At 44.8% G+C, this 26,610-nt stretch overlaps 1 protein-coding gene and 1 pseudogene across 1 annotated transcript in view; both read right to left on the reverse strand.

Annotated features, from left to right (window-relative positions):
- Nucleotides 1–1,987: 1,987 nt before the first annotated feature.
- LOC134298714 (carboxy-terminal kinesin 2-like) lies at nucleotides 1,988–5,184 on the reverse strand (annotated as a pseudogene).
- A 10,038-nt stretch (nucleotides 5,185–15,222) lies between these two features.
- Nucleotides 15,223–26,610, reverse strand: part of csnk2a1 (casein kinase 2 alpha 1) — a 55,845-nt gene continuing 44,457 nt past the window's right edge. The window contains exons 8-13 of the mRNA XM_003226119.4: nucleotides 25,805–25,915; nucleotides 23,742–23,843; nucleotides 22,845–22,945; nucleotides 21,735–21,883; nucleotides 20,831–20,917; nucleotides 15,223–18,245 (exon numbers count right to left, since the gene is read on the reverse strand). Coding sequence (XP_003226167.2) covers nucleotides 18,130–18,245; nucleotides 20,831–20,917; nucleotides 21,735–21,883; nucleotides 22,845–22,945; nucleotides 23,742–23,843; nucleotides 25,805–25,915 — 666 coding nt within the window. The 3' untranslated portion in view covers nucleotides 15,223–18,129. The remainder of the gene's footprint in view (nucleotides 18,246–20,830; nucleotides 20,918–21,734; nucleotides 21,884–22,844; nucleotides 22,946–23,741; nucleotides 23,844–25,804; nucleotides 25,916–26,610) is intronic.

Here is a 26,610-nt window from a genome sequence, read left to right on the forward strand (position 1 = left end):
TGAGAAAAGAACAAGTAATTTCTTTTCAATGTGAATGTAAGAATGTTTTACGGACCTCATTTGTGTTTGTATGTCTGCATTGCACTTGTATGTGTATAATAATTTTGCATCACTGCAATTAGTGCAAAGTGGTCTTTCTAGTTCTAAGGGAACCCATTTTCTTTGCCTTTCCTAGTAGTCGATACCACCAGCAGTGAGCAGTTAGCCCACAGTTTGTTTTATTCACTAGGCTTGGTAAGACGTCCATCCAACACACTGCAGCTGCTCCACTGTTACAAAGTTCCGGTCCTTATTATCACTTAGGAAAAGATTGTAGCAACCTCTGAGTATCAACATTCATCACATGCATTAAATTCTCCTGAGCCACCCATTTAAGAAATGGCTACCTACTACTTTCATCATATGATGTAGGCTTCAAATGTAGGGTAGAGACATCTTGGCATTTTAAAAGTGTTTTAAACGGTTATCTTTTCAGACGCTTTCTAAGCTGGTTGGCAAGTGACTTTTTTTGTAAATTATCCGCATAGAGATGGGCAAAATGACCAATTCCGTCATGTGATGGTATTCTTCCTGTTCACTGCTTTAAAACGAAATCGTTACGCAATTTGTAGGAGAAGCTGAGATGCCCTGCCATTACATTTCTTTCCCCTTTTCTTCTCCCTCTTTTCCTCCCTTTTCCTTTTCTCTCTTTTTCCCCTTCACTTCCTTTTTTCCTTCCCTTCCCTTCTTTCCCCCTATACTCTCTTCTTTCCCGTTTCCTTTCTTTCCCGCTTTTCTGCCCTCTTTCCCCTTTCCTTCCCTTCTTTCTGATTCCCAGACTTTCCATCATGGAAGCATAGAATCCTAGAGTTGGAAGAGGGGCCCACAGGTGCCGGGTCTGTTGTGCAAAGGGCTCCCATGGCACGCTCACCCCTGGATGGTGCATTGACATTCTTCAAAAAACCCACGAAGGCATCTCGCAGGTCCTGCAGCTGCTCTTCGGCCAGCTTCCGGCACTCTGCCAAGGTGTGTGTGTTCTTGTTTGGCAGGTGCTGCTGCTCCTTCTCCTCTTTCTCTTAACAGCAGCAAGGTGGACCACCGACGCAAAGGCCCGGTGTTCCTGCGGAATGCTAGCCAAGTACAAGCCCATCCGCTTCCAGAGATACTCCTGGTACACAGCCATGTAGGCCCCATAGTGAGCCAGCCAGATGACAAAGGATGAGCCAGTGTGCGCCTTCTTGCAGAGGCACTCCAACTTCTTGCCTTCCTTGTTGGAGGGCGTGCTCTGGGACCTCAACCCCTTCCCACAGGTCATGTAGGCCACAATGGTGTTAGGCTTCGGCAGCCAAGCCACCCAGGGGGCCGCTGAGAGATCAATCTTGTAGAGAATGTCGTTCCTCCATGAGACAGGGGCCACTGTGGGAGAGGCCACATCCAGGGTTTTGGTCAGTTGCAAAATGTATGGAATCACTGGCAAAATTGCCGCTGGCAAAGGTGCCTGCTGCTGCTGGTCCAAGGGGAACAAAAAGTCATCCACAGGTTTCTGCGGTGCCGCCACAAGAACATTTAGCGCCCTGGTAAGTTGGGAAAGTAAGGCTGCAAAGGCAGCGGTGTCTGCTGGAATGGAGGCCTCGGGCTGCGCTGCCGAGTCCCGATCCCTGACTGAGTGGGAGGACTGGGACCCCGAGATAGAGATCAGGTCCAGGGACTGGGCCCTTGCGTCAAACATGCCCCCAGAAGCCTCCAAGGGGTCAGGCTGGCCCTGTGGGAAGAGGGGTGGGGACTGGGCATCATGGTGCTCCGGCACCAAGTTCGGTCCAAAAATGTAGGCCTGGCCCCCAGGTGAACAATGCACAAAATCCTCTTGGTGTTGTCGACCGCGCTTTAGGGGATCGGGCCCTTAAGGAGAGTCCCGATCCGGTCCTGAGAGAACGGACCTTGGCGGAGCCAATAGGAAAATATGAGCCGCAATACAACCTGAAGCCGAAATGAAGAAGGTCTGCCAAAGTTGAAGGAAAATCCGCCAAGGAGTCTTTATTGAGCAATTCAGCTGAAGAGGACTCTAGTAGCGATCATTCAGTCTACTAGGGTCCCACATAATCAAAATAAAGCCATATTTATACAAAATTTCAGTCTGACAGCCCTTTGAATTTCCCGCCCCGCTCCCCCGCCCATCTGATCGCTGATAGGCTAGAAGGTTGAACAAGGCGGGCTTTCGTTTCCCGCCTTGTTCTGTTGGCCCAATAGGGAGCTGCTTTTTGTCTCTACTCGGGCCAATCAGGAAGGAGAAGGCGGGAGTTGTTGAAACAATGAAGTGACAGGGCAGGAAATATCGGATTAATTCCTGCTAGACCGATTTCTAAAGGGATTAATCGCAGCAATCAAGGATGTCCGGGTTTCTGTCACATATACAGATTTTAGATATGCCTTGGGGTGTCAGAGGTGGAAGTATAGATGGGTGGTGATGAGCCATATTTACAGGCTCCGCAGGGCGCCTTCCTGAGGTGTCCTGGATTTTCCTTTGGATGAGATATGACAATGTTTGCCTTGGGGCGAATCACCTTTAGGACAACACTCCGAATTCGGCGACTCAAGCCCTATATTGTCCATGCAATCTGAATTTGATAGGGTTAAGTGGTGGCAGATTATCCTTTTGTTTTTGGGAAGGGAAGCCTGGGTCATAGGAACTGGGATGGGTTCTGGGGTTCAGGTTGAGTTCAAAATATTTCCTATTTGATTTCATTGGGACGGGCAGCCATGGTCACCGGAGCCACCTTGCCAAGTAACTAGGCTGCTGGATTCACTGCAGCGTCTCGGCAGGAAGGTGAAGTTTGGCGGGCCACGCTGGGAGGGCTTCGGATATACACACACACTATATTAGGAAATAAACCATTAGTAGCTGTCTTCATAATGACTTAAAATGCTACCAGCGTTTCATTTGCTCTTTGCAACTTCTTAGTCTCCATATTTAACTTCAATGGATATGTTGTGATTTATTATATTACCAAGATGGTTAACTGCTTTTCAAATTTGCTTTATATGAATAAAAAATATGTTTTTGTTTTGTTATTTAAAAGAAAGATACCAGGTAATATCTATCATGCTTTGTGTGGCTTCTTACAATTTCCATATTAAATTTCAGTTGATATATTGTAACTCATTATTTTACTGCAATATTTCTCCATTTCTGGGTTTATTTAGTTATTTATAAATAAATTATAATACACATAGCTATGAATTTGGAATCGCACTGGGCAACCTTGGGCGAGTCACACTCAGCCACCCACAGTTGGAACACTATACTCAGGCTCAACACAATATAATCTGTATTCTATAGCCAAGAAGATATAGTTGCAGTACCCTCTGCTGGAGAGTTAAAACAAAAATATTTTATTTATTTATTTACTACATTTATATCCCGCTCCTCCCACCCTGAAGGAGACCCAGAGCAGCCCACAAATCAAATGCACACACAATACACTATTAGCATAGCACAATAAAAGCATTAAATCATTATATTGTACTATATCATTATATGGTAATATTATTAGTAATATTACATTTAATATATAATACAGTAGAGTCTCACTTATCCAACATAAATGGCCGGCAGAACGTTGGATAAGCGAATATGTTGGATAATAAGGAGGGATTAAGGAAAAGCCTATTAAACATCAAATTACATTATGATTTTACAAATTAAGCACCAAAACATCATGTTATACAACAAATTTGACAGAAAAAGTAGTTCAATATGCAGTAATGCTAAGTAGTAATTACTGTATTTACGAATTTAGCACCAAAATATCATGATGTATTGAAAACATTGACCACAAAAATGCGTTGGATGATCCAGAACGTTGGATAAGCGAGTGTTGGATAAGTGAGACTCTACTGTATATAATAAATATTATATTGTATTATTATTAGTATAATATTGTATTACATTATAATATCAATATTATAAGTATATACAATATATTATATATTTATAAATTATTGTATATATATGTGTGTGTGTGTGTGTGTGTGTGTGTATATATATATATATTTAGCATAGCATATTGCTATGGCACAGGAGACAAGATCAAACTATTTTCCTGGCTCTCAGGTTGGTATGATGTCTTCCTGCCCCCCCCCCCCCCCCCAATTCTTCACTCTGGTCCCAGAGTGGCAGTTATTCCTTGGTGGGAGGGGCTCCCAACTGATGAAACAGGAGACAGGTTGGTATGATGGATTTGTAAGCAGAGGCTTCCAGCCCTTGGCCTCCATCTCCTTGGCTGCCTGGAAGATCTGTCACACGGCCTGGGGGATCATACTGGCCATCTGGGGCTCCATCTCCTTGGGGCCCTCCAGGGTGTAGGTCTTTCCGCTCCCCATCTGGCCATATGTGAAGGTGCAAACGCGATAGCCATCCAGGGCAGATTGAACTAGCAAGGAGATCTCCTCGAAGACCTCTGCCTGGGAGCTGGAGGGAGGGAAGACCCAGTCAAAGTGGAACTTGTAGGTGATGTCCTTGTAGGTGACATGTGACTCCTCCGTCTTGGAGAGGACGAGGCTCTTCCTATCTTTGGATGGGAAGTGGAGATGGATCATGTTCGTCTGGATCTCCCTCTCAGGGAGCAGTGGGCGCACATGGCAGAAGACACGGTAGAAGACACGGATGTTGCTTTTCAGCTCCTAGATGGTGTTGTGCAATTGCCAGCACTCCATTTCCGACTCCGACTTCTCCTTAATCTGCTGGGCCAGGGCCTCCTCCACTCACGAAAGCTCCAACTCTCTGCCTGCTAATTGGGCTGTCAGCTCCACATTGGCCTCTCCGACCTCCCAGCTGACTGCTTCCGGTTTCACAATGGCCAGGGCCTGGTTCTGGACGATCAGCTCCTTGGCCACCAGCCCAGGGATCGTAAACCTGCTCTCTCTGGCCTCCACCAAACTGGCCTGCAGGTCTGAGGCCAACATGCTGACACTTCTTCAGAGCTCCTCCACCTGGGTAGTCTTCTTGCCCAGCGCCGCCTGCAGCTTGACCTCCTGGAGCCGGAGGACCTCATTCTCCCCACTCAGTCCCTGCAGCTTCTCTTTGTGGGCGACCATCTTGGCCTGGAGGTCGCTGATCTGCCCCTTCAGGTCCTGGGGGCCCTCTTCCTCTCTTCCCCTCCACACAGACCAGTGGCAATAGCAGCAGTAGCAGAGGAAGCAGGAAAGTCAGAGGCAGCATTGGAGCTAGGCTGTCCATGGCCTCAAAGGGGGGATCAGTGGGGTCCAAGCACAGAAGACCCTCAGGAGGATGCTCCCAGGTTGTGCAGAAAGACGCTGCCACTGCTGCTTCCACTGGCGGTAGGCAGAGAACGGTATAGAGAAAGGTGGTCCTATTACACACCGTATATAATAGAACTGAAGTAGCAAACGTATAATTAACAAAGGCACATAAGTTTTAAACAAATATAAACTATTTCACAGCATTATAGCAAACATTGCATTTATGTTTATATACTTTCCAAAGCAACAAATGAAAGAGTTCATAAACTGTGGTTAACACTAAATATTCAATGTAGTTTCATGCAGATATAAGTCTTGAAGCTTGGTTGAAGAAGTAGCACAAATGATAATCTTTATGAATGGGGGTTTTACCCTTTAAACAAATTCATCAAAGTCCCAAGCAAGAAAGAGTCCTCAGAATGTGCATTCCAAGAAAGCAAAATCAAAACAACAAGGGTTCCCGGGGTATTCTATGTCCTTGTTTCAGGATGGGTGTCCCTTCTTCAGGTTTAGTTGCTTCTTGTATAGACTTCTGAAGATTTTACAAACTGTATTATAAGGAGACAACATAATAGATTTGCTGTTACCAGCACCCAGTAGCATGAAATAAATTTTAAGGATATTTGCAAGAAAAACTTACTTTCACTTTTAAAGATAGTGGCTCTGCTGTAATTCCAGCTCAGGATAGCAACTTTCTCATTCTCCAAGAGCGAGCAAATTAACTGATATGGGCTACTCCCTTTTAAGGTTTGTGAGCTAATTACAAGGCTAATTCACTGGTAACAGGAAAGATCTAATTTGTCATTCAGACCATGTGGATTTCTGTGTAATATCGGTAGGCAGAGAACTCCTGGGAGGGGACGAGGAGGCTCAGGTGGAGAGTGGGCCGCAGCTCGGTGGCGGGGAGGCCTCGGGACTCACTCGAAGGCCGGCACGAAGAGGCACAGGCACAACATGGCCTTGTGTGACTCCCTGGAACGGAACCAGTGAGCATCAGCCAAGTCTGAACAAAGCCTGCTTAAGCATCACAAAAACCAAAGAAAGCAAGTATAGGAAGGGCCGGGGGGGGGGGGGGGGGGAAGCAAAATGATAATATCTTGATTTGTATGCATCATCCCTTGCCCTTTATCTTTGAGGTGAATAACTTTGCAAAGGAACATTGCTTTCAAAGATAAGCTTGTGCTTTAAAAGAACTTCCAGGATAAATAATGTTTGATGTAGGAGACATGGGAAGGAATGTTATTAATACCTTAAAAAGGTAAAGGTTTTCTCCTGATGTTAAGTCCAGTCGTGTCCGACTCTGAGGGTTGGTGCTCATCTCCATTTCTAAGCCGAAGAGCCGGCGTTGTCCGTAGACACCTCCAAGGTCATGTGGCCGGCATGACTGCATGGAGCGCCGTTATCTTCCCGCCGGTACCTATTGATCTACTCACATTTGCATGTTTTCGAACTGCTAGGTTGGCAGGAGCTGGGGCTAACAGCGGGCTCTCATTCCACTCCCAGGATTTGAACCTGGGACCTTTTGGTCCGCAAGCTCAGCAGCTCAGTGCTTTAACACACTGTGCCACCAGGGACCCCCTATTAATACCTTATGTATGTGTAAATTTGCCAATGGAAGTGGCTGGATATTTTTTCCCCCATCAAGGCACTTGATTTGAAGTCACAGGAAGAAAGTTGTGCATACAGATACATATCCTCAGTCAATACATATCAATTCATCGTTGCTGAAATTGCTGGTTATAACTTATTTGTTTGTCCCTTTGATTTCATGTTAATTCTGCATTCAGTTGTGCAATGGTGCCATTCACTTAATTTATTTATTTATTCCGCCCTTCTCACCCCGAAGGGGACTCAGGGCGGATCACATTGTATACATATAGGGCAAACATTCAATGTGTTGTCGAAGGCTTTCATGGCCGGGATCACAGGGTTGTTGTATGTCTTTCGGGCTGTGTGGCCATGTTCCAGAAGTATTCTCTCCTGACGTTTCGCCCACATCTATGGCAGGCATGCTTCCATGATGTCTTGAGCTTGTTTTTCTGGCGGAAGAGCGTATTGGTGATGACAAGGTTGTGCTCTCCGCATTTGGTGAGAAGCAAGATGCCATTCGAGTTGCTGTTTCCGACCCCGTCTTTTCCTATGATCCCTGGCCACAGGTCAGAGTCCCTTCCGACTTGCATTAAAGTCCCCCAGGAGGATGATTTTGTCCTCCTTAGGTATCTCCGATAGGATGGTATCCAGCTGACAGTAAAATTTTTCCTTGATGTCTTTGTCAGCATCTAGAGTTGGTGCATAGGCGCATATGATGGTTGCCTGTTGGTTTTTGGCAAGGTTAATTCGGAGGGTTGAAAGTCGTTCGTTGATGCCAGTGGGTGCTTCAGTCAGGTGCTTCACCAGGTCGTTTCTGATCGCAAAGCCAACTCCGTGTATTCTTCGCTCTAGTTCAGGCAGTCCCTTCCAGAAGAAGGTGTAGCCTCCCTTTTCTTCCTTCAGCTGTCCCTCTCCTGCTCTCCGGGTCTCCTGAAGGGCTGCTATGTCGATCTTAAAGCGTCCCAGCTCCCTTGCAATGATAGCAGTCCTGCGTTCGGGGCGTTCGCTGTCAGTGTTATCTAACAATGTCCGTACGTTCCATGTTCCAAAGTTCATTTTTCTTTTTCGGCCGCAGAGTGGTGACCCCTCTGGACGCGGCAGTCCAGTCAGGGTAGGAGAGGCAACTATGTTTAGGGCACCTTTTCTAGCCCCTTCCCCGTGTGGGGTGAGCAGAGCGGATCCTAAAAAGGGCTGCTCAGTCATGGATACAGCTGCCGGACTACTCAACTGCCTCGGTCCTTGAGGTAGAACGACTGAGTCCATATCCACCGCCCATGTGCCAGTCTGTGACTAGGGGCTTCCAGATTTCGCAGTCCTGCCCCCGTCGCCACTTGCTGATCGCCATGGGACTTTTGTAGGTTTGTTTTTATTTTTGTTGGAAGACGCCTGTGCGTGATTTTTTTTAATGTGTGGAGGTCGGTGCACGGCCGGTCAACACACAGTCTTCACAGAGTGAGGTTCCAGCAGTGGTGTGGTTAACACAACGACAGTGGCTTCTCAGTCTGTCGGTCAAAGCATTGGCACCTCCTGGACTATGCTATCACACGTGCCAGAGACCGCCGCGATGTGCTTCTCACAAGAGCCATGACAGGTACTGATGACTGCTGGACAGACCACAGGCTAATCTGATCCACGATGACTATCAAGATCGTCCCCAAACGCAGACTCCAAGGAAGAAAAAAAAGGCGCAAAATGAACACCCAAGCCCTTCAGGAGCCCTCCAAACGAGCCCTTCTCCAAACAACACTCAAAGATCATCTACCCACAGAACACCCCAAAAATGTTGAGGAACATTGGAACAAACTGAAGACCTCCATCATCACAGCCTGCGAAGAAAGCATTGGATACCTAACTAAGAAACATCAAGACTGGTTTGATGATAACGACAAAGAGATCCAACAGCTGATTGATAACAAAAGGAAAGCCTTCCAAACATGGCAGAGAGACACCAACTGTGCTGCCAAGAAAAAGATCTATGCCAGTGCAAAAGCTGAGGTCCAAAGAAGGACCAGAGAACTCAAGAACATCTGGTGGACAAAGAAGGCTGAAGAAATCCAACACCTTGCAGATACCCATGACGCTCAGGGATTTTTCAAAGCCACAAAGATCATTTACGGACCAAGAAACCATGGCATACAGCCGCTACGCTCATCAGATGGAACCAAAATTCTGAAGGACAAAACATCAATTGCACTACGTTGGAAAGAGCACTACCAGAACCTGCTGAATCGCAGCTCCAATGTGGCCGAAGAGACCCTCTCACAAATCCCGCGACAACAAACCAGGGATGAGCTTGCAGCACTGCCTAGTTTGGAAGAAGTCAGCAATGCCATCAGCCAACAAAAAAACAACAAAGCCAGCGGACCTGATGGGATTCCTGCTGAAATCTTCAAAGAGGGTGGACCTGAGCTGATACAACAACTCCACCAGCTCATTGAAAAGGTGTGGATGACCGAGAAAATCCCAGCTGACTTCAAGGATGCCACCATCATCACCCTTTTCAAGAAAGGGGACAGAACAGACTGCGGGAACTATCGTGGTATCTCCCTTCTAACCTCGGCCGGGAAAATCCTTGCAAGAATCCTTGCAAACCGCCTTCTCCCTGTCTCAGAAGACACCCTCCCAGAATCCCAGAATGGCTTCCGTCCCTCCAGAGGAACAGTGGACATGATCTTCACTGCTCGACAGCTCCAAGAAAAATGCAGGGAACAAAACCAACCTCTGTACATGGCATTCATTGACCTTGCAAAGGCATTCGACACAGTGAATCGCAGCGCACTCTGGACCATCCTCCAAAAAATCGGGTGCCCTGACAAATTTGTGAACATCCTGCGGCTCCTCCATGATGACATGATGGCAACAGTCTTGGACAGCAACGGCTCCCAAAGTGACCCATTTAAGGTGGAATCAGGCGTCAAGCAGGGATGTGTTATTGCCCCCACCTTATTTTCCATCTTCATCGCTATGATACTTCACCTTGTTGATGGGAAGCTTCCCACCGGAGTGGAAATCATCTATCGGACAGATGGCAAGCTATTTAACCTCAGCAGACTGAGAGCCAAAACCAAGGTCACCACAAAATCTGTTATAGAACTCCAATATGCTGATGACAATGTAGTCTGTGCACATTCAGAAGAAGACCTACAAGCCACTCTAAACACCTTCGCAGAAGCATACGAGAAGCTCGGCCTCTCACTGAACATCGAGAAAACCAAAGTGCTCTTCCAACAGGCACCAGCTAATCCCTCTGCAAAGCCAGGAATACAGCTTAACGGTGTCACATTAGAAAACGTTGACCATTTCCGCTACCTTGGTAGCCACCTCTCCACAAAAGTCAACATCGACACTGAAATACAACACCGCCTGAGCTCTGCGAGTGCAGCATTTTTCCGTATGAAGCAGAGAGTGTTTGATGACCGGGACATCCGTAGAGAGACCAAGGTGCTTGTTTATAAAGCCATTGTCCTCCCAACCCTGCTCTATGCCTGTGAAACGTGGACTGTGTACAGATGTCACACCAAACTCCTGGAGCGTTTCCATCAGCGTTGCCTCAGGAAAATCCTGCAAATCTCTTGGGAAGACAGGCGGACAAATGTCAGCATGCTTGAGGAAGCAAAGACCACCAGCATTGAAGCGATGCTCCTACGCCATCAACTCTGCTGGACTGCCCACGTTGTCCGAATGCCCGATCACCGTCTCCCAAAGCAGCTCCTCTACTCCGAACTCAAGAATGGGAAACGGAATGTTGGTGGGCAGGAAAAGAGATTTAAAGATGGGCTTAAAGCCAACCTTAAAAACTGTGGCATAGACACTGAGAACTGGGAAGCCCTGGCCCTTGAGCGCTCTAATTGGAGGTCAGCTGTGACCAGCAGTGCTGCGGAGTTCGAAGAGGCACCAACGGAGGGCTTAAGGGAGAAACGTGCCAAGAGGAAGGAGCGTCAAGCCAACCCTGACCGGGACTGCCTTCCACCTGGAAACCGATGTCCTCACTGCGGGAGAATATGCGGGTCAAGAATCGGTCTCTTCAGTCACCTAAGAACACACGCCCAAGATACCAAGGTTGGAAGACTATCGTCCTCGAACGACGAGGGATCGCCTAAGAAGAAGAGAAAAATGGCAGGCATCCTCAGAGGTTGTGAGGTATGGAGAAAACTAAGCAAAGAGGTTAATATATATCTGTGGAAAGTCTAGGGTGAGAGAGGTCAGTGTGAATGTTGTGTAGTTAATCACTTTAATTAGCATTGAAAAGCTTATCTGCTGTCTTCTTCCTGCCTCTGGGGCATCCTTTGTTAAGAGTCGTTAACTGCCCTTGGTTGATTCATGTCTGGAAATACTCTGTTTTCAGGGTATTGCTTTTTATTTACTGTTCTGATTTTTGAGTTTTTTTTAATACTGGTAGCCAGATTTTGTTCATTTTCATGGTTTCTTCTTTTCTGTTGAAGTTGTCCACATGCTTGTGGATTTCAATGGCTTCTCTGTGTAGTCTGACATGATAGTTGTTAGAATGGTCCAGCATTTTTGTGTTCTCAAATAGTATTCTGTGTCCAGGCTGGTTCATCAAATGCTCTGCTATGGCTGATTTCTCTGGTTGAATTAGTCTGCAGTGCCTTTCATGTTCTTTGACTCTTGTTTGGGCGCTGCGTTTGGTGGTCCCTATGTAGACTTGTCCACAGCTGCATGGTATCCGGTAGACTCCTGCAGAAGAGAGAGGATCCCTCTTGTGTTCTTACCATACATCAAGGGAACTACTGACCGCATAGGGAAGCTGATGAAGAAGCACAACCTACAAACTATTTACAGACCCACAAAGAAAATCCAACAAATGCTACGGTCAGCGAAGGACCAGCCTGTGCCACAGCCCAGCCCCTTAAGGGCTAAGTGACACAATTACTTTATAGTTCTGCATGCAAATATTTGTCTTATACAGGCTGATCTCAGCTATGAGTTTGCAGATCATATTATTCTATTCTGTTATTATTATATTGCAACTCTATTATTATATGATTCTAGGTCAGTATAGCTGAAAATGTTGGCCAGGATCTCTAATGATACAGTAAAATTCACATATCTGTGGAAGGTACATTCCCTGCTGAACTGCAGCTACCCAAAGTGTGGATATGACGAAATGCTATTAAACTGCCTCTCCTTTGGTCTCAGCATACCATAAAGTTGTATGGTAACTTCTGGGGGAAGCACAACATTGATTTTACCTGGAGGGGCTAGTAAATTCTAAGAGACTCCATTTTCTCCCAAGCATGGGGAATTGAAACTGCAGGTATGGGTTCTGCAATTACAGGGGCCTTACTGTATGTAACCATGCATTGTCTCCATGCTCAACTCCCAAACTTACCTTAATAGAGAGCAGCCACAGAAAAGCAACAGGGATCTCTCAGTGATCAGGATGCTGCAGAATGCGCCCTCTCATGAATGACTTGTGGAGAAAAATGAGAAGACTCTTGTCGCAATCCTGCATCTTGTCCCAGCTCACCGGTATAAGCAAGCCAAAAATGTCCCCAATTGCTGTTACTTCGTGTGGCTACTGGTGATTAATATAGGGAATGGGGACGTGATTGTGCCAAAAGTGAATACCAAACCATCACAAATACACAAGTCTGGTTTGTGGATTTAAAACTGCTCAACAGAATGCCAACCACTGTTCTTAGAAGTGCTAGGCTGTGCTTCAAAATAGTAACACTTTATCAAATGATTTTTTAGGAGCCTCCAATGGCCTAGGGGATAAAAGCCTTGTGACTTGAAGGTTGGGTTGCTGACCTGAAGGCTGCCAGGTTCGAATCCCACCCGGGGAGAGCGCGGATGAGCTCCCTCTATCAGCTCCAGCTCCATGCGGGGACATGAGAGAAGCCTCCCACAAGGATGGTAAAACATCAAAACATCCGGCCGTCCCCTGGGCAACGTCCTTGCAGACAGCCAATTCTCTCACTCCAGAAGCAACTCCAGTTGCTCCTGACACGAAAAAAAAGGCATTAAATGTTGTGTGCCTTCCAAGTTGTGTATGAGGTATGGTTTACCCCTAAAGCAACACAATCAAGGAGTTTTCTTGGCAAAATTTGTTCAGATGTGTGCGGGGGCTAATCCTAGAGTTGGAAGAGACCCCAAGGGCCACCCGGTCAAACCCCCTGCCATGGAGGAAAACGCAATCAAAGCACTCCTAACAGATGGCAATCCAGCCTGTTTAAAAACCTTCAGAAGAGACCACTAGATTCCCAGGAACCAGATTTATTCCACTGCCAAACTCAGGAAATTCTTGCTAATGTTAAGGTGGAATCTCTTTTCCTGCAATTTGATCCATTGTCTCCTAGTCTCCACAGTAGCAGAAAAGAAGCTTGCCCCTCCACAATGTGACACCTCTTCAAATATTTAAACATGGCCCTCATGTTGCTTCTCAGTCTTTCCTCTAACCCTTTGCCTTGAGCATGTGCTTCGCGTGTTCCTGTGTGGCAGGGGACTGGACTGGATGGTCCTTGTGGTCTCTTCCAACTCTAGGATTCTAAGATTACCCAGTGGGAATTCAAAACATGGTCTCCAGGGTGGTAGTTCAAAGCTCAAACCACCACATCACAAATTTGAGCATTAAATGTATCCAACTGCTAGTCCTACTTAGGACAGATTGACTAAGTCAGTGGAATATGCCTATGTGCTGAAAAATCATTCAGTGATTATTTCAGCAGTCAGTGTACTATGTGGAATTAGCAGTTGAATAACAGGCTCAATGAAAACAGTTGCCTTATTATTTTTAGTGTGGGATTGTTTGGCATGTTTCCACGTAACAATTGCTGAAAAGGCGTAGTCTTGATGATCCTATATGGTGCTATGGATTTTGAGGAGGCACAAATAGAGGGAAAAAGGAAACAGGCACTCCAAGCAAACCCTTGTCAGGACCCGCTTCAATCTGGAAATGTATGTCCTCAGTCCGAAAGAAAGACCATACGGATTCAGAATAGGTCTCTACAGACACACCACGAAGACTCTAATCCTGGAAGACTGTTAAACTCAGCCACGAAGGATCATCTATAGCAGTATTTCTCAGTGTTCCTCCAAATGTTTTGGACTTCACCTCCCACAGTTCCTAACAGCTGGTAAACTGGCTGGGATTTCTGGGAGCTGAAGTCCAAAACACCTGAAGAAACAAGAGTTTGAGAAACACTGGCTTGCAGTAATTCTGCCAGACCATTTCCAATGACCAAGGGAATCAAGAAGCTAGAAAATGAGTTATTTGAGGAACTGATGAGGGAGTTGGGTGTGAGACATGATATGACAACCACCTTGGAATATGCAAAAAGTGTCAGGACAAACATCTTGAAGCAAGCAGAAGAGGCAAGCTTGTTTTCTGCTCATCCAGCGAACAGGACCTGAAGCAATGGATTCATATGGCAAGTTTAAGACATAATGTCTTCACTTTTACGTTTTTCTAACAGCCCTAATAAAATGGCTTTGGCCATCTGTCAGGGGTGCTTTGAATGCAATTTTCCTGCTTCTTGTCAGGGGCTTGGACTGGATGGCCCAAGAGGTCTCTTCCAGTTCTATGATTCCATGATTCGATTCTATTGAGTTCTATTTTGTTAGAGGTTTCTGAACTGGGATTGGAGGCCATCTCTCAGGATACCTCAGCGGTGGACTCCTAGGTTGGCAGACTTTGACTAAGTGTCCCCTGGAGATCTATCCAAGTCTAATTCTATGAATGTGGAGACAAAAGTACAACACAAAAATCCCATGAATAGGAGTTAGACCGAGCAGTCAAGCCATGTTCAGCCAGACAAGAGCTGTGCAAGTAAGTGACAACCAGCCACATTTGAAGGTTTGATTATTGACAAATTTGATTAAAATGTTCTCTCGGAATCTCTAGGTCTTCCAGTGAGATCTTATGGTCAGCTTCCAATGGAAGATAACTATACAGCCTTGCTAGAACCTAGAAATGCCTACAGAGATGTTTTCTTGGGTAAGGTAAAGGTTTTCCCCTGACGTTTAGTCCAGTCGTGACCGACTCTGGGGGTTGGTGCTCATCTCCATTTCTAAGCCATTGTCCAGAGACACCTCCAAGGTCATGTGGCCGGCATGACTGCATGGAGCGCCATTACCATCCTGCCGGAGCGGTACCTATTGATCTAATCACATTTGCATGTTTTCAAACTGCTAGGTTGGCAGAAGCTGGAACAACAGCGGGCGCTCACTCCACTCCCGGGATTTGAACCTGGGACCTTTTGGTCTGCAAGTTCAGCAGCTCAGCACTTTAACACACTGTGCCACCACCAGTAAAATAACAGCAATAATTTTGTTCACTGTTGTTCACTTACAGCAAATGTGGAGGGCTGGCTACATACACACATCTCCCTTCCCATCCCCAGGTGTTCTCCTATGAATTAAGTGACTCCTATGTAGATTTGTTTCAATAATTTTATTTTAAAAAATTAAAGACCTCCATGGCACAACTTCTTTCTCAGCACAGTTTTAAGGGTTAGTTTTAACAATTACAATACCATTACAACCAATAAATCCAACAGGGGAAAAGAACCAATCCCCCTCTCTCTAAATTCCAACAAATAAAAACAAAGCATCACTCCAAACAAGATTTTTTTTAAAAAACCAAGTCATTGAAAAAAATCATAAAAGTTGCCAACAGTACTATTGTATTGGCGGTTTATTTTCCTGCCCATCTAACACAATGCAGAAAAAAAAACCAGGAAGTGCTGAGAAATTTAAAAATAAAAGTTCGGATACAAGGTATACAGATGAGGTAATTTACAACACAGATGTTGTTACAATCTGCAATTTTCTTGTGCCTCCACCCCTTCAGTTTTGCGCTGTTTCAGCAGCAAAAACTGGCATTAGCACAAAGGAGAAGAAAAAAATTGGATCACCCCCTGAACCAGACAAAAGGCTTCCAGTCTTACCCTCTTGGTTTAAGGTTTGGTGGCTACTGGGATTTCACGCCTTCCTCGGCTCTCAGCAGGACTCCAGCCGGCATCCTTCAATCCGGTGCGGCAGCAGAGGGTTTAGCATCTGGATCCACTTTCCCCCCACTTGCCAAAACATTTTAAATTAAAATAACAAAGAAAGACAACAGACAACAGGAGGGAAAACACCTGCTTAAAGAAGCCTGCGTAGGTCGGTTCCACTCTCGTGCAAACACAAGTACGACTGTGTTGCACTTTGCACAACAAGCACCATCTGTATGACCTAGCTTTGACCTGAACTTAAACGGACCATGGCTACCCACCACCAGGAACTCCTGCTCATAAATAAAGCTACTATTGCATGCACCTCCCTCCCGCCTTCTCTGATTTGTTCTTTGCTCTTCATTAGGCCAGACCCTCCGCGGCTACCCAACCCCGCAGAAAACCGAAACGACAAAAACCCAGAGAAAGTTTCAATGGAACAAGAAAGGGGGCATACGGTTGCCTAACCCCGATGCCCAAAGTTGCATATATTATTTAGGAATGAAGTGATCGAGGCTCTCGAGACAAAGCGGCGAGGCTTCCCCCCAGGCAAAGAATAGGCCTCTGTAGTGGTTGCAGAAGGAGGAGGAGGTAAGTCCTGGAGAAGTGGTGGAATCCGTTCTTTCAGTCTCTGAATTCGGTGGCTTCTATCCATCCGGCAGAGTCATCCCCACCCCAAAATTCCACTGTGCCTACCGTGGTGGGGAAAGGAGAGAAATGTACACCGTAGACCCCCTCAGTAGGTGGGTTTCATTCGTTTCTTCCAGGCGACGCTTTGGCTTGTGAGATGCTTCTTTGTAAGGCTTCGGAACGCTGCTCACTACTAGAACCCCAGTCTGAGCAAGGTGCAAAAAAAAACTCAAGGAAAAGCAGCCTGAACCACTCCCCCCCCCCCAAAGCCCTGGTTTGCGGTTTGTATTGAGGCTGTGATAGTGTGTAAAAAGTATGGCCTGAGGGGGGAAATTCTGCACAACTCGATCCCTAACCTTTACATCTTAAATTTAAAAAAAGGGAAACAAAACAATTTACAGTGTAGGAATTCCAACACTGAATATTTCAGCATAGGAAGGGAAAGGTGTGTGTATATGTGTGTATACACACATATATATATGGAGATATATATATATATATATATATATACACACACACACACACACACACACACACATACATACATACATACATATACACCCATACTTGCATACTCATGCACACAACATACTCTCACACACAGAAGGAAAAGCAGACGTCCTCAAGAGCTGGGGTTTCTTAAGGAGCTAACATTTTACATGTTGCACTATCCTTCCACGTCTCTACTTAATGAACTATTTAATAAAGCCAGAGCTCCCAAACATAATGTGTCTTCTCAACACATGGCACACGTGGAGTCAGTAGTCAGATGTGTAGCTTAATGGGCCCAACCATTGCTCCGCACATTCCAACTTGGAAAGAAGCAACTCGACAGAAGACTGCATTTTTACAGGGAGATATACCTAGTGATAAGTTCCATTTCCCAAATGCCAAACCAAGGAGATTGCAATGGATGGGAGGAAAGGAGCGCCATACGGGACTGATGTTGTTCGCCCACTACCAAAACACCTTTGACGGAAAAAACAAGTGGGCTTGGAGAGAAACCTGGAGACTCCAAATTAAGGACACATGCAAAGTAGGAAAAGAGTTTGTGATCCAGGAGGTTCACACAGGAAGACATGATCCCCTACAGGAAAGCTACCATCTTGCAGGCCCTCGCTGTTGAGAAGGCTTCTTAAGTAATTCTGTATGCTCGTCCCATTCTGTCCATCAGGCCAGACGTTCAAGTCAAAGACTCTCAAGCTGCCTTTCAAAGAAATGGAACTCGGCAGAAGGGGAAACGGAAGAGCCCCTGTACGCTCCCCCACTCATCCCCAAATGGCATCGGCCAAGAGATGGCACACGAAGCGAGCGACTCATCGTGAGACAAGCCAGTCTAACCGTGGACCTTTACTGGCAAAATGGTGCTGGTGAGGAAGGTGGGGAAGAACCATCTGCAGAACACTCTTGTCTTTGGGGGTGCTATCCCCCCCCCCCCCGGATTCCTCTGAGTTACAAAAAGTTCAAGTAAAAAAAAGGGGGAAGGGGAAAAATTCAGCCCATATATTTCTTTTTATGACCAAACTACTATAAATCCACAAGCAACTTGTTCAAGACATAGTTCCTTCTGAAGCATTCCAACACGCATCTCCTCCTCCGTTCCTGCAACACTGTCGGCTGCAGGAAGCTGCCGTTGTCCTGGGTGAAAAAGGGTGGAGGAGGGAGGAGAGTCCCAAAGTGGCTCCGCTCAGGCACCGGGGAGATGGGAGGCTGTCCTTCACTGCTGAGCTCCCGCGGCCGCTGGAACGGGCATCCCTAAGGGGTTGGCAGCAGCAATCACAGGAGAGCCCGCGAGAGGTCCAAGAGGGGAAGACGTTGGCACTGAAGAGATCCCTGGAGAAAGAGGGAGGAAATGACACATTTCAATCTTTACAGACCTCTTCCCAAGTTTCAAGGCAGGGTGTAAAATAGAATTAGAATAGAATAGACAACTTAGAATCATGCAGTTGGAAGAGACCCCAAATGCCATCGGGTCCAACACCCTGCCATGCAGGAACACACAACCAAAGCACCCTTGACAGATGGCCACTCAGCCTCTGGTTAAAGACCTCCAGAGAAGCTGACTCCACCTCACTTCAAAGAGGCATACAGTATTCCACTGCCAAACAGCTCTTGGGAAGGATATGAAGCCCTTCCTAATGTTGCTCTTTCCCTGCAATTTGAATCTAAGGCTCCATTGTTCTAATTTCCAAAGCAGCAGAAAACATGTTTTCCCTTCCTCAATGTGAAATCTTTTCCAATATTTCATAGAATCATAAAGTTGGAAGAGACCTTGTGGGCCATCCAGTCCACCCCATTCTGCCAAGCAGGAAAATCGCATTCAAAGCACCCCCAACAGATAGAAATCATAGAAGCATAGAATAGTAGAGTTGGAAGAGACCTCATGGGCCATCCAGTCCAACCCCGCTAAGAAGCCTCCAAAGAAGGAGCCTCCACCACAGCCCAGGGGAGAGAGTTCCACTGTCGAACAGCCCTCACAGTGAGGAAGTTCTTCCTGATGTTCAGGTGGAATCTCCTTTCCTGTAGTTTGAAGCCATTGTTCCATGTCCTAGTCTGCAGGGCAGCAGAAAACAAGCTTGCTCCCTCCTCCCTATGACTTCCCTTCATGTATTTGTACATGGCTATCATGTCTCCTCTCAGCCTTCTCTTCTGCAGGCTAAACATGCCCAGTTCTTTAAGCCCCTCCTCGTAGGGCTTGTTCTCCAGACCCTTGATCATTTTAGTTGCCCTCCTCTGCCCAAAATTGGACACAGTATTCCAAGTGTGGTCTGACCAAGGCAGAATAGAGGGGGAGCATGACTTCCCTGGATCTAGACACTACACCCCTATTTATGCAGGCCAGAATCCCGTTGGCTATTTTAGCTGCCGCATCACATTGTAGGCTCATGTTTAACTTGTTGTCCACGAGGACTCCAAGGTCTTTTTCGCACACACTGCTGTCAAGCCAGGCATCGTCCCCCATTCTGTATCTTTGCATTCCATTTTTTCTGCCGAAGTGAAGTATCTTGCATTTGTCCCTGTTGAACTTCATTTTGTTAGTTTCGGCCCATCTCTCTAGTCTTGTCAAGATCGTTTTGAATTCTGCTCCTGTCTTCTGGAGTGTTAGCTATCCCTCTCAGTTTGGTGTAATCTGCAAACTTGATGATCGTGCCTTCTAACCCTTCATCTAAGTCATTTAAACATTGCTCTCTTGTGCTCCTTCTCAACTTCCATTTCTCCAAGCTAAACATGTCCAGCTCCCTCAGCCATTTTTAACAGGGATTCTTGGATTCTTGGCTTCCAAACCTTTGATAGTTTTGATGGCCCTTCTCTAGGCATCTTCCTGCTTGTCAATATACTCGAGTTGATTTGCCCAGAACCGGACACAGGGTTATTATTCCAGATGAGGTCTGACCAAAGCAGAATAGAGTAGGACTATGACTTCCATTTATGTAGACACTTGACTCCTATTGATACAGCCTAGAATTACATTGGCTTTTATATCTCCACTGCAGAATAAAATCCTGATTCACACTTCATTTTCCCCTTCTGTATCTTATTAACACCACACACAGTACATATAACCTGGTGAGTTTGCTTTTAATTGGAGGTTGGCTTGGACCATTCCCCTCACACTACATTCATAAAGTCATCCAGAAATACAATGTTCAGAAGGGAGCTTTAGAAGAGCGTTTTTCACCCCCATCCAGGTCCTAGGGCTGGGAGGCCTCTGATGGTAGACTAGACTGAGTGACTTTGTTGCCTTTCTCAACAACAGTCGGAAATCCTCTTGCTGGAACAAGTGCATGGAGGGATGGAATACTGAAGGTCTCTCTCCTTCTAATGAATTTTCTTCCTCCTCCCCTTCCAAAGGGGCAATGGACGAATCATCATAAATTTATGGGGGGAAATGACCACACATCTGGCTGCTCTATTAATCTCCTCAATAAGATTTACTGATAAATAACAGTCAATTATTTTTAACTTGGAAACAAATAAGTAGGAATATTCTTTCCATCTCATTCTGTGACATGCCTTCAAGTAAGCTCCCAAAGAGCAACACAGTAAGTGGAAGAAGTATCCCTGTTGTGAACTGCTTCAAAATGCAGATAAAACGCCTTGGGCAGGAAAAGGTCGATGGCACTTGCAGGTCCAAGATACCTTCACTGATTGACTTTACAGCTTCATGGCTACTCAGTGCTATTCAAGCTTGCTTACTGCAACATTTACACTCGCTTTACATGGACAAGGGTTCTTTCTCCCACCTTGGACATTCCATAGATATATATACACTCCACTTGCCTCACCTCCAACAGACCTCTGAAAATGCCGGCAACTGATGCAGGCAAATTGTCAGGAGAGAATGCTACTGGGACATAGCCATACAGTCCGAAAAACTCACAGCAACCCAGTCCAAGAGTAACTCATTGCTTACTTACCTGACAACATATTGGAGCTGCTGACAGGGGTGCTGCTACTGGGCATGCTGGCTGAACCCATCCGCGCCTGGTCCTTCACTATGGGGTCTGCCAATGCACAAAACAGCATAGACCACATGCTTGGATTAAAGAGGGGGTAGATGTGTAGTGCATTAGGACAAAAATCGTGCACTTTACATTGAGTCAATTAATTTCCATATATTTCAAGGTGACAAACATTTAGACCTTAAGGCTGTGAAAGGGAGCTTGCACAGTCAGACTACAGAATAAGCAGCTGTTTAAAATTGAAAGAATAACAGGCAAAAGCTCTGTCTTGCTAGAAACACCCGCATCCCACTACCAGAATGTCCAAACACTACAATATTAGTATCCTTGAGGGCCTCCAACCTGCTCCTGCCATGCAGAAATGCAAAATCCAAGCCCTCTTGACAGATAGCCATCTAGCCAGAGACAGCAAATCCATGTTGCATAAATCTGACTGCAGAGTCACGCTGGAGGAAGAAATCTGCAAATGTAGAACTATACCCTTATGTTGTTGAAGGCTTTCATGGCCAGAATCAGAGGGTTGTTATGTGTTTTCCGGGCTGTATGGCCATGTTCCAGAAGTATTCTCTCCTGACGTTTCACCCACATCTATGACAGGCATCCTCAGAGGTTGTGAGGCATATACCTCACAACCTCTGAGGATGCCTGCCATAGATGTGGGCAAAACGTCAGGAGAGAATACTTCTGGAACATGGCCATACAGCCCATACACACAACAACCCAACTATACTCTTATCTCATCTGACTCCACTTGTTTTGGAAAACTGTATTTGGGAGCAGTCTGTAGGACAAACTGCAAAGAAGCTACCAGCACTACCAGTGCTTCTCTTGAAATTTCTTGACAGAAGGTCAGACTCACAGAAGTAAGGATGCTCCATGGCTTCTCTTGCTGTGAGACGGGATTGGTGATCGTATCTCAGCAACTTGTCTAAGAAATCCAGGGCTTCGGGGCTCACCAACTGCTGATTCTCACCATGAACAAAGCGCTCCCATCGTTTGCGCGAGTGTCTGTGAGGGAAGAAAACAGGCACATAAACTCCTGAAGTCACAATGATATCTTTAAATTGAGGTGCAGGAACATCTTATCTAGCGCAAAGCAAGGTTGCCGACCATCTCGGCAACCTTGCATGGCTCAGCATAACATGGTAGCCCTGCATGTAGAACTACACTTTGCTGGGCCATTTACTACCCACTGGAATAGAGCAGACAAAACCTCCTCCTTCAGCCATTTAGCTCCTGGTGGAACTATGTTCCTGTAGCCAGATACAAAATTATTACACTGAAGTCTGCTGGGGTCCTCAGCAGCTGATGTAATTATTTCAAGTCTGGTTACGGTAACATAGCCAGGTGCTTCTGTGATTCCTCCCCTCCATAAACACACACCTTGATTTTCCACCAGGCAACTGACTGACCATGGGGAGGTCTCTATAGGCTCTATGTTAGATCTGGATAAGAACTACAGAGGGAATGAGGAAATACAATCCTCTGCAATGACCATATACATAGAAACATACATACATAGGCATACAATTAACTTATTAACATATTCTACTCAGGGGATGCCAGCTATACTGTGTAAGGCAGGTACTTAATGGGACCCCTCTGTGCACTGATTTGTCTTGAACATGCAAACTACTGTTGCAAACAGGACAGAAAATGTCCAGATCAACCAAAGTAAGAAACAATGAGGAAGAAAGAACATTTACTGCATCTCTAATTTCTTCCTGTTGCTCCGAGTGTCCTTACTCCATCCCCACATTGTCTGTCACACTTATTTCACATGTAAAAGCAGGCATTTTGCAAGGTAACTGAACTAGGAGGAAAAGTGACTATACAAATGTGGACAACTCACAATGCAACTCCTCCTGACACACACACAATTTTTCAGAAAGGTTTTCTTAATACAAGCTAGATTCATCACCTACCAAGTACAAAGTGATTACAGCAGTACACTTCAGTATCCTCTCACCTGCCTAAGATGTCATTGAAGCGGGGATCAAGCTCAATGTTGTATTTGTCAATATAGTCATACAGGTCTTCTGTCCCCAGCACCTTGGCTATTCTCACCAACTGTGAAAAGAGATTATAACACAGCATAGAATTATGGGGTGCCTACGGGGCTGAACAAAGAATCACTCCCTGGGGACCCATCCAATATTACTCAACTTATGAAATGACCACAATGCCTTAAGCGACCTGCAGAACTTCTCTAAGCAATCAAGCCAGTCTTCTTCTGATACTGCATCCAAGGCTTGAAAATATTCAAAAAGAAATCCAAAAAGCAAACCTCGATTTTACACAAGTGGTGCTATTTTAGTATGCCATTGTATGTAATGGGATATCTTTGACATCTATCGATTTTGCTATAGGAACCAAATTTCAGTTGATACCAAGAATCCACTGTATATGCGATGTAATAACTAGGTCCAGTGTTAAGGTGAAGCACCATTTTTTTTTTATAATTAATACTGAGTTGAAGGTTCCTGATCTGGATCAAGATCATGATGGGCAAGGAGTGGATGTTTGACTCTCATCTCCCTTACTATGGGTAAAAAACACTCTTAAGCTGCTAACAGCAACTGGGGGACAGAGTTTTGTCTAAGATAACAAAGGAAAAATTACCTGCCCTTCCAACATGCTACAGCTTTGACCAAAAAGTATCTATCTTTGGAGAATGCAATAAAATATCCATGTGTGCTATTTGACCTGTCGTAGTTGAAATCGTATGTGCAAGTACCCACTTGATACTAAACTATTCCATGTGAACACTTTGATTTTTAATCCTTCCATCCCCTGCAAAGACCAAAAATGTGCTGAACATACAGACCATGAAAGGGAAGAGGCACTGTTCCCCTAATCATCTCACCTGATCGTAATTGTCGTGACCATGGAAAAAAGGCTCCTTTCTGAAGATCATGCTGGCTAACATGCAACCCAAGCTCCACATGTCTAGACTGTAGTCATACATCTGCAAGAAAACACAGCAAGGCATTCAGTCAGTCTCTTTTTCAAGGCTTGCAAGACAAATACGCCCATCATGTTTGCTCAATGTGCAGAATACGGTATCATAAATGGCTAACAAATACAACTTCACTTGTATATCCGTGTTTTCACTTACCTTCAAAATAGCTAACACACTAATCATCTCTAGGAATGTTCTAGGTCCTCCAGGCAGTTGTATGTCATGCTTCCAAAAGAAGTTATCATAGAATCACACTGGAGGTCCTAAAAAATTCCTACAGAAGATACCTAAGAATTTTCTAAGTCCTCCAGCAAGATTCTATGGTAATGTCTCTTGGTCATTTAAAAAAAATCACTATTACTGCCCATGGTTTCCAGCTTCCACAGAAAGTTCAGGAATACACTCTCCACAGCTACAGGATTGTACTAGTGTTCACAATTTTCATAAAATAGCTCTTAACAAAAAGAAATCTGAACGAAAAGGTGCTTCCCACACTTGCAAGCAGCCATAGTTAGATTATAAATATTCCATATTGGGCACAAGTACCTAAACTTCTCTTCATCTCTCAATTCCACAGCCAAACTGAAAGTTAGAGAAGTTAAACAAGGAGAGTTCAATGCAATCCAGGTATATGTGGAAGAGAAAGAGAGCCAGAAATATCTTTGTTCTTCTGAGAGGGGGTCAAAAGTCAGGTATCTGAGTTTGCGAAAGACCATGCCCTGTGCCAGCAGCCAAAAAAAGACTGCAAGTATCAGTCATGTTTCACTGCTTATGGTACTTTCTATCAGCAACAAAGCCAACAGCTCTAAGGAACATCCACCATAAAGCAATGTCTTTCAATGACCCAATGGCAGACTAACATCTGTTAGCCTGGTTTAAAGACAACTGGCTTCCTCAGAACAGAGAAATATCCAAAAGTCTAGTAGCAGGTATTCTCTTCATGATGGTAGAGACAAATACAATATACATGCCCAGTTCCAAAAAAAAAAAAAAATGCCCAATCGACATTGGCCCATTTTACTTTGCAAAAGCTGTTTCTCACTGCTCAAATGCATATAACTTCCTAATCCAGGCTTCAAACTAGTAATTAAAGTTTTTTTCAATGCTGACAATAGAAAAGAGGGCAACATCAACATGAGTGGAAGCGGAGGTGACTGGATGGATCATGGGGCAGCTCTGAGAAATACCTGGGACTCAAACAGACATGCACCAAAAAGAGGGGGGGGGGGACTAACCCTGCTCCTCTCCTTGTTCTGAGCACACAATAGGTCGCTGGTTCCTATTGTGGGTAAATCTCACTGCTCAATTATTCCTTTTTAGTTTCAAGGAACATTAGCAAAGCTGAGAAATTGCTAGCCAGATTCGTTTCTGCCCAATGAAGAAAATGTAAAGAAATGTTTGCAATTGAGGACTAGATACTGAAACTGCTTAAGTTAGCAGAGATAACTAGAGAAAAATCCCTTTTAATCTTCTTGTAAGAGTGGGAGCATCCCCCTCAATTTATACAGGAGATCAAGAGACGATAATTACAAGTCTGGAAACTAAGTTTGTGTGCGTTTGAATGCATGTGTATGTGTGTGTATACACAAACATATATACTCACATCAAGTGCTGAAGTAGCTTACATATCAGAATATAAGGAATACAAATCAAATTATCCACAAATGCCAATGAGGATAAAGCTGAAAATGTATTATACACTATTTAGTTTATTATTAATGTATACAGTGTCAGTATAATTATATGCTAAATGTTAACCTGAATTGGGTGTAATGTACACTCGCATTTTATATGTATGTATAGTGTAGAAATTAGAAAATTAATTTAATATGGATGCTTGCCAATTGTTAAGGGCTTTTAAGTATGTGTATATAAAGTCACAATGAAAACAAGTAGCAAAAATTGTCGGTTCTCATCCACCTCACTTTCCCATCACACCAATCCTTCTGCAGTGAGACCACAATTACCTGATAATCTACAAGGAGCTCCGGGCCTTTGAAGTATCTAGAAGCCACTCGGACGTTGTACTCTTGGCCAGGATGATAGAATTCAGCCAAACCCCAATCTATTAGCCGCAGCTAAATGCAGAAAAAGGAGATTTTAAAGGGAGAAAGAAGAACTTTTAGCCATCTAGGGATACTACAGCACCACACAACAGTAAAGAATAGCATCAGCCATGAATGATAAGAATCCAATTAACAAGATTTTACTGAACAGAAATGGAGAATGTAGCCAACCATGGCTGTCATTTTTAAAAAAAAGGAAACTGATGAAACTGCAACTAAACTATTGAAGACACATAAACACACAATTATTGTCAAGAGAATAGCCAGACCCTGAAAACAAGAGGCAAGTTGACAAGAGCCATTTTTTTCAGGTAAAAATAAAGTAATTCAAAGCAGCTAATGGGGATGACTCAACACTCAGAGGACAAATTATACAAGCAGTGTATGACAAAACCAATACAAAATGCAAGAAAAAGAGTTAACATCCATTAACTGCATTGACAGCTATTCTAAGCTGACAAACCAGGTATAATGAGGAAACAACCAACATTTTTAGAAAAGTTATTTGCCAACTCTCTTTCCTTGCATTAGAGATTTATTCTAGGCCTTGCTCAGTTCACACAAAATGGAAGTAAAGGCCTGCATGACCCTACATTTTAGAAAATACCCTCAAATCCTAGCCTCAGCAGACCTTCTGCAACAGATGCACAGATACAGAGGTAAGGAGAGGTAGCTCAGTGAGATTAGGGCGTTTAAAGGCAAAAACC

Source organism: Anolis carolinensis, chromosome 4 (assembly GCF_035594765.1).
Source record: "Anolis carolinensis isolate JA03-04 chromosome 4, rAnoCar3.1.pri, whole genome shotgun sequence".
Classification (NCBI taxonomy): domain Eukaryota; kingdom Metazoa; phylum Chordata; class Lepidosauria; order Squamata; family Dactyloidae; genus Anolis; species Anolis carolinensis.